The 13,037-nt window shown below is 41.0% G+C and overlaps 1 protein-coding gene across 1 annotated transcript in view; it reads left to right on the forward strand.

Moving 5' to 3' along the window:
- Nucleotides 1-9,593: 9,593 nt before the first annotated feature.
- The window catches only part of stk39 (serine/threonine kinase 39), a 166,072-nt gene continuing 162,628 nt past the window's right edge, over nucleotides 9,594-13,037 (forward strand). Inside the window, exon 1 of the mRNA XM_062969190.1 lies at nucleotides 9,594-10,110. Within this exon, the coding sequence (XP_062825260.1) occupies nucleotides 9,912-10,110 (199 nt within the window). The 5' untranslated portion in view covers nucleotides 9,594-9,911. The remainder of the gene's footprint in view (nucleotides 10,111-13,037) is intronic.

Here is a 13,037-nt window from a genome sequence, read left to right on the forward strand (position 1 = left end):
TTGTAACTTAAAGTGTTTCTGTATTTAATATTTTCAAGGTTTGTTTTGAATATTTTAGTTAACTATAATTGTTTTGGGTTTTTTTTGCAGGTTTTACTCTGAAAAGAAAACTAAACTTCAACAAGAGCAGCATCTCTTCATACCATTTGAGCACTGGCTACAAAGGATTCAAGTCAGTTAATGGTATAAATCCTAGTTTGATTTGTCATCATGTGGTTCATAAAAAAATGAAAATGTTCTCCTTATCACTAGATTACAAAATCAGACTTTTTAAGAAAATCTGTTTCAAAAAATGTGGCATTTCACATGTTTTTGTACATTAAAAATAATATAAATATACATGAAATATATTTGAATGATTTGCAATGGACTTGTACATGATTTTAATTTTTAACATTTTAGTTGGTTTTAACTTCTTAAATAGTTGAATATATACAGTAGAGTCTCGCTTATCCAACGTAAACGGGCCAGCAGAACGTTGGATAAGCGAATATGTTGGATAATAAGGAGAAATTAAGGAAAAGCCCATTAAACATCAAATTAGGTTATGATTTTACAAATTAAGCACCAAAACATTACGTTATACAACAAATTTGACAGAAAAAGTAGTTCAATACACAGTAATGCTATGTAGTAATTACTGTATTTACGAATTTAGCACCAAAATATCACTATGTATTGAAAACATTGACTACAAAAATACGTTGGATAATCCAGAACGTTGGATAAGCGAGTGTTGGATAAGTGAGACTCTACTGTATTTAGTTTTGTTCTATCAGAGGTGGACAAAATGTGGCCTGCAGGCTGCCTATATTCCCCATAGGTCCATTTTGTGGCCCCTTGGGGCCATTTATTGGCTTTTAAAATGCCCTTTAGCAGCTGAGGGTATTTCCACCATATCTAGAGCCTCCCAAGACACTCTAAAGTAGAGCTTTCCAAACTGTGTGTTGGGGCGCACTGTGTCACATATAGTCCCTGGGTGTTTTGCATGAAAAATGCTTCCTCCTGCCCCAACAAACTAAGGCTCCGTGGCGAGCCATAGGTTTAGCAGCCGCTTAGAGGGAAGGCATTGGCTGCCCTAGAATGATGATGATGATGAGGCAGCAGAAGCGACAGCAATGGCCACTTATAGGGTCCCAAGACCAACATCTCAAGGCCCTACTATCCTCCTCCTTTTGTCATCCTCGTTTATCCGGTTACATTGCATTTTCTATTGTGTTGATCTCTTTTATGTTGATTAGATTTGTATGCTACCTCAAGAGCTTTTGTGATAAAGGAGAGGATATAAATATTTAAACAACTACCATATGGTCAAAGCAAAAATATTTTGTGCATATCAAGTTTTGGAGTCACCCATGGAAACATCGCAAAATTATATTTTAAGAGCCTGTTGCTTCTCTTCATCTTACTGTCAATGCTCAGGAATTTTATCTCTGTCAAACGTGGAAAAATATATTAACATACCTGCTTCACAAATTTAACATCTGGGTGTTGAGCTGGAGCTCAGATCTTAAAGGGTTTCACAGATGCTTGTGATACAGTCTCATCAACTCAAGAGAGCTAGCGCTGAGTTAAATCTTGGGAACAGCAGGTCTTTCATATGGCTAGATTGAGTGGCGCTCAATTCAAACTAGGACTGTTGCTGGGTGAGTTCAAATCCTTTCTGACTTAAGGCATCCATATCACAGAGTTTTTTGGCCAGATTTATTCAAGACAAGTTGGTCATTGAGTTCCTATGAGGCTGTGATTTGCTTAAGGTCATACAGCAGGTTTCCAAAACAGAATGGTCTATGGGGAATATAGGTAGCCTGCAGGCCACATTTTGTCCACTTCCAATGGAACAAGACTAAATATATATTCAATGATGTAAGAAGTTAAATGAAGTGTTAAAATTAAAATCATGTAAAAGTACATTGCAAATCATTCAGATAGATTTCATATATATTTATATTATTTTTAATGTACAAAAACATGCGAAATGCCACATTTTTTTAAACAGATTTTCTTAAAAGGTTTGATTTTGCAATCTAGTGATAAGGAGAACATTTTCATTTATTTATGAACCACATGATGACAAATCAAACTAGGATTTATACCATTAACTGACTTGAATTCTTTGTAGCCAGTGCTCAGATGGTATGAAGACATGCTGCTATTGTTGAAGTTTAGTTTTCTTTTCAAAGTAAAATCTGCAAAAAACAAACAAACAAACAATTATAGTTAACTAAAATATTCAAAACAAACCCTGAAAATATTAAATATTAAAGACTCCTAGTCTGACACTCATATTACTACACCATGCTCGCCCCACAAATAGAAAAACAGAAGTGCTGGGAGAGAATCCACATATGTCTTCAATCAGGAAGACTGGTGTGTTTTCTTAGAATGAAATCTCTGTTGCTTGTAATAACTCAATAAAGATTTACTCATTTTAAGACCTTCTACTTACAAATCCTTGAAACATCTCCAAAGTAATGTTATTTTCTTCTGCCCTGTATATCTTTTTATATGGTATACACCAAGAGGCTTTAACACGTCCTTCTAAGTTCTGAGTCTATTTTATTAGGAACTAAGATTTTATCATTTGTCCCCATCTGTGCATCTGTGTTGCTGTGGAGTTTCATAATCCCTAGATAACGTCCAGTATTATTTTGACACAACCTTCAAATATCTTTCAGTAATAAGCAGGATTAAAACATGTCTCTCATAACGTGGTTTGTGTTAGACCTTTAATATGTCAGCGTGCTAGAGCTCAACTCAACTGAGACAGAGAGCAAGGAATTAGGAAAGAACTACATTTTTAGAAAACGTGCATACTCTAGTACTTGATACCCTTTTGGAAATTATGCTGGTAATTATGGTGGGAGATGATGGGCTAAATTTAGCATCATACAAATTGGCTTTTCCCTGCACAATATGAGTCTCCCCTTCTTTTCTTTCTTCTTGTAGCCCACCATGATCCTTATGCTGGGAATAGATAGCCATGTGGGGCTGAAGAGAGAAGCCTGTTTGCCTGTGATGTCTGTTTTATTGGTGGGAGGAAATGTCAAATTTGGAAAGCCAGTGCTTCTAGGTCAAGAGCACAGTGTATCTGTTTTTGGCTTTATCCCAGATGGGAGCTATCCATGGTGCAGAACTTTAACTCCAAAATAGCTTCAGCACCTTAGATAGTTCTAAGGAGCGAGTCCCCTGCACCATAAACATGGAAACCTGTGGCCTTTCCCAATAATAATAAATGTTATTTGTTGCCCTCCTCTCCTCACAGCTCTAGGCAGAGTACAACACAGGCAAAACAGATCAACATAAAACACATACAAAATATATCAAAACACATCATTATAAAATACATACACCAGAACACATGGTGCAAAGATCAAAATGCATCACTTGGCAGAACAAAAGCTGATCAGCAAAATTCCACAAGTTTTACTTCTTCATTTTAGAAGCAGATTACAGCTACCGTGATTGCTGGTATTAAATTTCTCCTCTTTAAAAAAATTGGCAAACCCTGACCAAATAAAGATTTTTTTTCGTGTCACAAGCAACCCGAGTTGCTTCTGGAGTGAGAGAATTGGCTGTCTGCAAGGACGTTGCCCAGGGGATGCCCGGATGTGTTTGCCCAGGGGATGCCCTTGTGGGAGGCTTCTCTCATGTCCCCGCATGGAGCTGGAGCTGATAGAGGGAGCTCATCCGCACTCTCCCCGGGTGGGATTCGAACCTGGCAGCTTTCAGGTCAGCAACCCAACCTTCAAGTCACGAGGCTTTTATCCCCTAGGCCACAGGAGGCTCCAATAAAGAATTGATACTATTGTTTTCCATCATTGCAGATGGACCTCCATGTTTGTGGGTTTAATTTTTCCAATATTTGATTAAAACATTATCTCTAGGAATATCTGTCCTCTAGTGCAATTACAGTAGAGTCTCACTTATCCAAGCTAAACAGGCCGGCAGAAGCTTGGATAAGTGAATATCTTGGATAATAAGGAGGGATTAAGGAAAAGCCTATTAAACATCAAATTAGGTTATGATTTTACAAATTAAGCACCAAAACATCATGTTTTACAACAAATTTGACAGAAAAAGTAGTTCAATATGCAGTAATGTTATGTTGTAATTACTGTATTTACGAATTTAGCACCAAAATATCACAATATATTGAAAACATTGACTACAAAAATGGCTTGGATAATCCAGAACCTTGGATAAGCGAGGCTTGGATAAGTGAGACTCTACTGTATATGGTAGCTATCTACCACTGAGCAGTATCTGAAAAGAAGGAGAAGAGACAAAGATCAACTCTGCATGGAATTTTTCCTTGAATAGGAAGAAGATGTTCAAGGAATCCTAACAAAGGATTCCAGATTTATGGCAATGGACAAATGTTACTCCACCGTGGAGAATATATTTTGTATATTCTCAAAATCACTCTAATTTATTATTGTTTTGCACTGGAAATACAATCAGTATTTTCTTGCCAAGATTTATTCAAGAAAGCCTCTTTGAAGCTGAGAGACTGTGACTTATCTACCTAACTGATTTCCATGGCTAGGATTCAGACCCTGATCTCCAGAGTCATAGTCCAACATTCAAACCACTACACCATGCTGTCTCTTATTTTCCTCATTACAGGGCCATATTAGCATTAGCCTCATACCTCTTCAGTCCGCTTCACACATATACACCATGACATTTTCACTACATGGCGTTAATTGGCTTATGTATGTGTATGATTCTCTTGAATGGCCAATACTAATAATGTAATTGCAGAGCTTGATATTTACTTCTTGGACTACAGACCTCAGAATTCCCCAAGGCAGAACTTACTCCAACTTGCCCACCCAGACAGTGTTTCTATATGCCTGGAATCCCAGATAACACTTTACAGACTTGGACTGGACAGCACTCCATAAAAATGTGTGAATGTCTTTGATCTGTTGCAGGTCTCCTTATTTCTCCATCTGCTAAAGAAAATATTATCTAAAATAGCTCTAGGCGTGCATCTGTATATGTGCAGGTAAACCAACCAAAGCTTTTTGCTTTCTTTCTGCCATTTAACTCTATCCACATATACTGTGCCAGATCAAGGCCCTTGTGTTTTAGAAAGTAACAGCCACTTCATGGCTGGTATTAGTCAATATTTTGAATTAAACACTCTCCTTTATTCATAAATCTCAACTTTGAAAGAATGTGCTAGTGTTTTACAAAGCAAATGACAAAAAATTTAAAGTATATCATGGGGTACATCTCCTGCATAAGATTAGTGCAGTTTGATATGGCTTTTAATTGCCATAGCTTATTGCAATAGAGTCCAGGGAAGCTGTAGTTATACAAGGCATTTAGCGTTCTCTGCCAGATAGTGCTGGTACATCACCAAACTACAGTTCCTTGGATCTCATAGCATAGGGCCATGGCAGTTAAAGTAGTGCCAAACTTCATTAATTCTACAGTGTAGATGCACCCTTGAAGTCAGTGGAATGCAGGTTGGGATGTTAGGGATTAATAATAGGATGACAAGCTCAGGCCATGAAAAGAAGAGAAGCAGGTGAAACCACTCTGGATAGAATAATTAGAAGGAAATTAGAAATAGATAAAGGAATGACTGGCCTATGGTATGATGAACTAATTACCTTAACTTATAATACAAAAGCAACGCTTATAGAGAACTGGAAACAGGAAAAAAAACTTTACTGAGAAACTAATCGGGTCTTGGATCGATAATATTAATAAAATTAATCATATAAGGATCAAAGAAAGACAAAGGAAAATAATCTCTAAATGGTATAGAACCCCCCTACAATTGGCTCATATAACGGGAAATACCTCGAACAAATGTTGGCACAAATGTGGGGGAATAGGTTCATTCCCCCACATGTGGTGGGACTGTAGAAAAATTCAAATCTTTTATAGTAAAATAAGAAAAGAAATGGAAGAAATAATAGGGAAATAATTAATATGGGACAAAGCCAGATATATGTCTCTCACAATAAAGGTAAGGGACGATAACAATAATTGGACCGAGATCCTAAAATATATGACAGCCACAATACAAGTCACGATAGCCCGAGGATGGAGGGATGAGACAAAATGGGACGTAGAAACTTGGTGGTCTTATATATCAGAATATATAATTAATTATTTCATTAATCAAAGGAAAAGAAAATATACAAATAGCCTAAAAGAACAAGACTGGTTCAGGAAATGGTCAGTCCTAATTGACAAACTAGATGGAGGTGAAAGATACACCACCTTGAACCAGGCGTTCCACACGGTTAAAATGATACAACGATAATATATTGAATTGCTGTTCCAGACGGGAGGGGGAACGGGGGAGGGTAGGGGGTGGGTGATACATTTCAAAGGATCACTTAAAATGTCATTTAAGCATTAGTTACTTTTGGTATCTTCTGCCAACCTAGCAGTTCGGTAACATGCAAATGTGAGTAGATCAATAGGTACTGCTCCGGTGGGAAGGTAACGGCGCTCCATGGAGTTATGCCAGCCACATGACCTTGGAGGTGTCTACTGACAACGCCGGCTCTTCGGCTTAGAAATGGAGATGAGCGCCAATCTCCAGAGTCGGTCACGACTGGACTTAACGTCAGGGGAAACCTTTTACCTACTTTTGGTATTATGTACATTGAAATAAGACATGCATCACAAAAATTTTGTTAATTTTTGGAATGTATCAAATAATTTTAAAAATAAAGTAAAATAACAGGAGCCAGGCCCATAGCCAGAAAAAAAAAATTCAAGAGGGGTTGACCCCCGCCTCCAGATGACTTTTCAGTTCAGTGTCTCCTGATCTGGTACGAGATCTCAACAAGGCCCTGAAATTACCATAATTATGCAAAGGTTCTTCATAGGTAATAGGTCTTGAATCACTGCTCCCTCTTTAAGTCAGTTCTTGTTGTCCACAAAGGGCAATATATTCCACAATTAGCAGAAATGTCTGTTTTCTTTTTTTTCATAATGATGGGCAGGGCTGTAGCCAAGGGGGGGGGGGGTTGTTAGGGGCTCAACCCCCTCTCCTGAAAATTTTCAGAATTTTTTTTTTAAAGCCTGGTTTACTCATGAATTTTAACTGGTTAACCAAAACCTCATGAGTGTCCACTGAAGTTTATCTGTGGAGCCTGATTTCTAAATTATTTCGCGTTATGAAACTACTCTTCATGATTCGCAAAAAAAGTTTCACCCCTCCCCATTTTTTTTGCTACGGCCCTGATGATGAGCTACATCAAGACGTTTTCCACTGTGGATTAGCAAGTTTTCAGCCAAGCACAACTTGTTATGATGGTATTGTTTCTTGGTGTATATTGAAGACTTCAGGGGTCCCTGGTGGCATAATGCTTTAAAGCGCTGAGCTGCTGAACTTGCAGACCAAAAGGTCCCAGGTTCAAATCCCAGGAGAGGAGTGAGCGGCCACTGTTAGCCCCAGGTCCTGCCAACCTAGCAGTTCGAAAACATGCAAATGTGAGTAGATCAATAGGTACTGCTCCGGGGGGAAGGTAAGGGCGCTCCATGCAGTCATGCAGGCCACATAACCTTGGAGGTGTCTATGGACAACGCCAGCTCTTCGGCTTAGAAATGGAGATGAGCACCAACCCCCAGAGTCGGACACGAGATCCCTAGATCAGTGGTGGCTCCTTGGCTGTGGAACTCCCTCCCTAGTGACATCTGGCAGGCTCCATCCCTTTTGAGTTTTAGAAAGAAAGTGAAGACCTGGCTATGTGAACAAGCGTTCAAAGAATAAGTTTCGTTGGCGTCAACTCGGTCTGGACTAAGGTTTATGTAAAAGGTTTTGTGGATGAATGGCTCAAGTATTTTGTATTATTTTAAATCTGTTTTTAATTGCTTATGTTTTATTCGTTTGTATTGTTGTATATTGGCATCGAATTCTGCCAGTTTTGTAAGCTGCCCTGAGTCCCTTCGGGTGAGAAGGGCGGGATAGAAATGATGGAAATAAATAAAAACAGTAGAGTCTCACTTATCCAACACTCACTTATCCAACGTTCTGGATTATCCAACGCATTTTTGTAGTCAATGATTTCAATACATCGTGATGTTTTGGTGCTAAATTCGTAAATACAGTAATTGTACATAGCATTACTTCGTATTGAACTACTTTTTCTGTCAAATTTGTTGTTAAACATGATGTTTTGGTGCTTAATTTGTAAAATCATAACCTAATTTGATGTGTAATAGGCTTTTCCTTAATGCCTCCTTATTATCCAACATATTTGCTTATCCAACATTCTGCTGGCCCGTTTATGTTGGATAAGTGAGACTGTAGGTAAAAGGTAAAGGTTTCCCCTGACGTTAAGTCCAGTTGTGACTGACTCTGAGGGTTAGTGCTCATCTCCATTTCTAAGCCGAAGAGTCGGCGTTGTCCGTAGACACCTCCAAGTTCATGTGGCCAGCATGTCTGCATGGAGCGCTGTTACCTTCCTGCTGGAGTGATACCTATTGATCTACTCACATTGGCATGTTTTCGAACTGCTAGGTTGGTAGGAGCTGGAGCTAACAGCAGGTGCTCATTCCGCTCCCGGGGTTTGAACCTGGGACCTTTCGGTCTCCAGCTCAGTGCTTTAACGCACTTCGCCACCGGGGCTCCTCAGTGAGACTCTACTGTAATAATAATAAATAGATTCGAACCGCCAACCTTTCTGTCAGCAAGTTCAGCAGTTTAACCCACTGCGCCACAGAGGGCTCTGGTTTCAGCTGTACTTCTGGGGAAAATAGGTTGCGCAAGAAGGCACTATGACCTTACCCCCGGAGTGGTACCTATTGATCTACTCACATTTGCATGTTTTCGAACTGCTAGGTTGGCAGAAGCTGGGGCTAACAGCGGGAGCTCAACCTACTCCCCGGATTCAAACCGCCAAACTTTCGGTCAGCAAATTCAGCAGTTTAACCCACTGCACCACCAAGAGCTCTGGTTTCAGCTGTACTTATGGGGAAATAGGTTGCGAAAGAAGGTACTATGACCTTCCTGCCAGACTAGTACCTATTGATCTACCCACGTTTGCATGTTTTCGAACTGCTAGGTTGGCAGAAGCTGGGGCTAACAGCGGGAGCTCAACCCACTCCCCGGATTCGAACCGCTGGCCTTTCAGTCAGCAAGTTCAGCACCTCAGCGCTTTAAACTGCTGAGCCATCGGGGATCCCTGGGGATTTGGTTAACCAGTCAAGATTAATGAGTAAAACGTGTTTTTTTTAGTTTTTTTTCTTCGTGTCAGGAGCAACCGGAGTTGCTTCTGGAGTGAGAGAATTGGCCGTCTGCAAGGACGTTGCCCAGGGGACGCCCGGATGTTTTGATGTTTTTACCATCCTTGTGGGAGGCTTCTCTCATGTCCCCGCATGGAGCTGGAGCTGATAGAGGGAGCTCATCCGCGCTCTCCCCGGGTGGGATTCGAACCTGGCAGCCTTCAGGTCAGCAACCCAACCTTCAAGTCACGAGGCTGAATCCCTAAAGCGCCCTCTTGGCTATGGGCTTGGGCGCACCCCCTGGAATGGATGCACTTTGGCACGCCTTGAACTGCCAAGGCTCACGGAAACGCGAGAGCTGTGGTTTGAGAAGGCCTGAATGCAGCCTGAGCCTCCTCTGCCCGGGTGCTGGTGCTCCACCCAACTCGGACCCCCAGGGTTGCACAGCCTTGAGCCCTGGCCGGCAGGGAGAGCGGCGCCCTGCTGCATTGGTTCCTCTCCTCCAGAGCCTCTGTGGGAGAGCTACGCGGCTCCTCCCCCTCCTGATGCTGATGGCGCCCCAGCCTCCGCCCCTTAGCGGATGCGCGGCGGAGGCCGGCAGATGAGGCGGGTTAAAGGTGGTGCCGCCGGCAGGGAAGTTTAAAGCAGGAGGAGGAGGAAGAAGGACGCTCGCTTGCCGGTACTAGAGGCGTCTTTGCTGCCGCATCATGGCGGAGCCGGGCGACTCGCCTCTCCACGTCCAGCAGCAAGAGCAGGAGCCGGAGCCTCAGCCAGCGCCAGAGCCTCTTCAGCCGACTGTTGCTGCTGCTACTGCTGCTGTTCCTCCAGCGAGCCCGGCCCCTGCAGCCGCCGCTGTTGTCGCCTGGCCCATCCTGCGGGACGCCTATGAGCTGCAGGAGGTGATCGGTGAGTCGTGCCTCTTCTCTTCTCCGGGCCTTGAGGCCTATCTGCCTGCCTGCCTACCGGCGTTTCCTTTGCGGCCTCGTGGCCCTGCTCCCGCCGCCACTGCGGTGCAGGTCTGACAGCCTTTGCCTCTCAAGGAGGCTTGGAAGGCACGCCTTTTCGCTGTCTGTGGGCAGCCTGGGAGCCAAGGTCTTTGCATGCCTACGCTGCAGTTTGGCACTCCTTTCAACTCTTAGGGCCCTTCCACACACAATATCAACCCCACACAATATCTGCTTTGAACTGGGTTATCTGAGTCCACATTGCCATATATTCCAGTTCAGAAAATAATGGGATTTTATTCAGCTGTGCGGAAGAGGGCTTAGTCCTGCTTCCAGGCTTCCAGTCATGGGAGTTGTAGTTTGGCTAGGCCTTTTTAATATAATAATAATTTTATTTTTATACCTCGCCCCATCTCCCTGAAGGGACTCGGGGCAGCTTACATGGGGCCAAGCCCAGGTCACAAACAATATAAAAACATAACAATAAAACAATCAATCAACAATAAAGCAAATCATAAGTCAAGATACAATAAATATACAGTAGAGTCTCACTTATCCAACACTCGCTTATCCAACGTTCTGGATTATCCAACACATTTTTGTAGTCAATGTTTTCAATACATCATGATATTTTGGTGCTAAATTCGTAAATACGGTAATTACTACATAGCATTACTGCGTATTGAACTACTTTTTCTGTCAAATTTGTTGTTAAACATGATGTTTTGGTGCTTAATTTGTAAAGTCATAACCTAATTTGATGTTTAATAGGCTTTTCCTTAATCTCTCCTTATTATCCAACATATTCACTTATCCAACATTCTGCAAGCCCGTTTATGTTGGATAAGTGAGACTCTACTGTAATAATAATTTTATTTTTATACCTCGCCCCATCTCCCTGAAGGGACTCGGGGCAGCTTACATGGGGCCAAACCCAGGTCACAAACAATATAAAAACATAACAATAAAACAATCAATCAACAATAAAGCAAATCATAAGTCAAGATACAATAAATATACAGTAGAGTCTCACTTATCCAACACTCGCTTATCCAACGTTCTGGATTATCCAACTCATTTTTGTAGTCAATGTTTTCAATACATCATGATATTTTGGTGCTAAATTCGTAAATACGGTAATTACTACATAGCATTACTGCGTATTGAACTACTTTTTCAGTCAAATTTGTTGTTAAACATGATGTTTTGGTGCTTAATTTGTAAAGTCATAACCTAATTTGATGTTTAATAGGCTTTTCCTTAATCTCTCCTTATTATCCAACATGTTCACTTATCCAACATTCTGCAAGCCCGTTTATGTTGGATAAGTGAGACTCTACTGTAATAATAATTTTATTTTTATACCTCGCCCCATCTCCCTGAAGGGACTCGGGGCAGCTTACATGGGGCCAAACCCAGGTCACAAACAATATAAAAACATAACAATAAAACAATCAATCAACAATAAAGCAAATCATAAGTCAAGATACAATAAATATACAGTAGAGTCTCACTTATCCAACACTCGCTTATCCAACGTTCTGGATTATCCAACTCATTTTTGTAGTCAATGTTTTCAATACATTGTGATATTTTGGTGCTAAATTCATAAATACAGTAATTACGACATAACATTACTGCCTATTGAACTACTTTTTCTGTCAAATTTGTTGTAAGACATCATGTTTTGGTGCTTAATTTGTAAAGTCATAACTTAATTTGATGTTTAATAGGCTTTTCCTTAATCTCTCCTTATTATCCAACATATTCACTTATCCAACATTCTGCAAGCCCGTTTATGTTGGATAAGTGAGACTCTACTGTAATAATAATTTTATTTTTATACCTCGCCCCATCTCCCTGAAGGGACTCGGGGCAGCTTACATGGGGCCAAGCCCAGGTCACAAACAATATAAAAACAACAATAAAACAATCAATCAACAATAAAGCAAATCATAAGTCAAGATACAATAAATATACAGTAGAGTCTCACTTATCCAACACTCGCTTATCCAACGTTCTGGATTATCCAACTCATTTTTGTAGTCAATGTTTTCAATACATTGTGATATTTTGGTGCTAAATTCATAAATACAGTAATTACGACATAACATTACTGCCTATTGAACTACTTTTTCTGTCAAATTTGTTGTAAGACATCATGTTTTGGTGCTAAATTTGTAAAGTCATAACCTAATTTGATGTTTAATAGGCTTTTCCTTAATCTCTCCTTATTATCCAACATATTCGCTTATCCAACATTCTGCAAGCCCGTTTATGTTGGATAAGTGAGACTCTACTGTAAGGGATTTTACTCAACTGTGAGGGAAGGGGGTTTAGTCCTGCTTCCAGGCTGTGGAGTCATGGGAGTTGTAGTTTGGTCAGGCCTTTTTGTGCCCCAGGGTTTGTGGTGTCCAGCTGCATTCCTTCTACAGTAAAACTGCCTTGGTCCCTGCCATTGTAGGCTTAACCCATCCTTCATTGCCTCCCTTTATCACAGGCATGGGCAAACTTCGGCCCTCCAGGTGTTTTGACGGCCAACTCCTGCCTTTCCTAACAGCCTCAGGCCCCTTCCTTTTCCCCCTCAGATGCTTAAATCCCACCATAACTACTTTGAACTGGGTTATCTGAGTCCATGCTGCCACATAATTGAATTCAAAGCACATATTGTAAGATTTTCTGCCTTGATATTCTGAGTTACAGTAGAGTTTCACTTATCTGACATAAACAGGCAAACAGAACGTTGGATAAGCAAGGTAAAGGTAAACGTTTCCCCTGATATTAAGTTGGTGCTCATCTCCATTTCTAAGCCGAAGAGCCGGCGTTGCCCGTAGACACCTCCAAGGTCATGTGGCCGACATGACTGCATGGAACGCCGTTACCTTCCCG

The sequence above is a fragment of the Anolis carolinensis genome, chromosome 1 (assembly GCF_035594765.1).
Source record: "Anolis carolinensis isolate JA03-04 chromosome 1, rAnoCar3.1.pri, whole genome shotgun sequence".
NCBI lineage: Eukaryota > Metazoa > Chordata > Lepidosauria > Squamata > Dactyloidae > Anolis > Anolis carolinensis.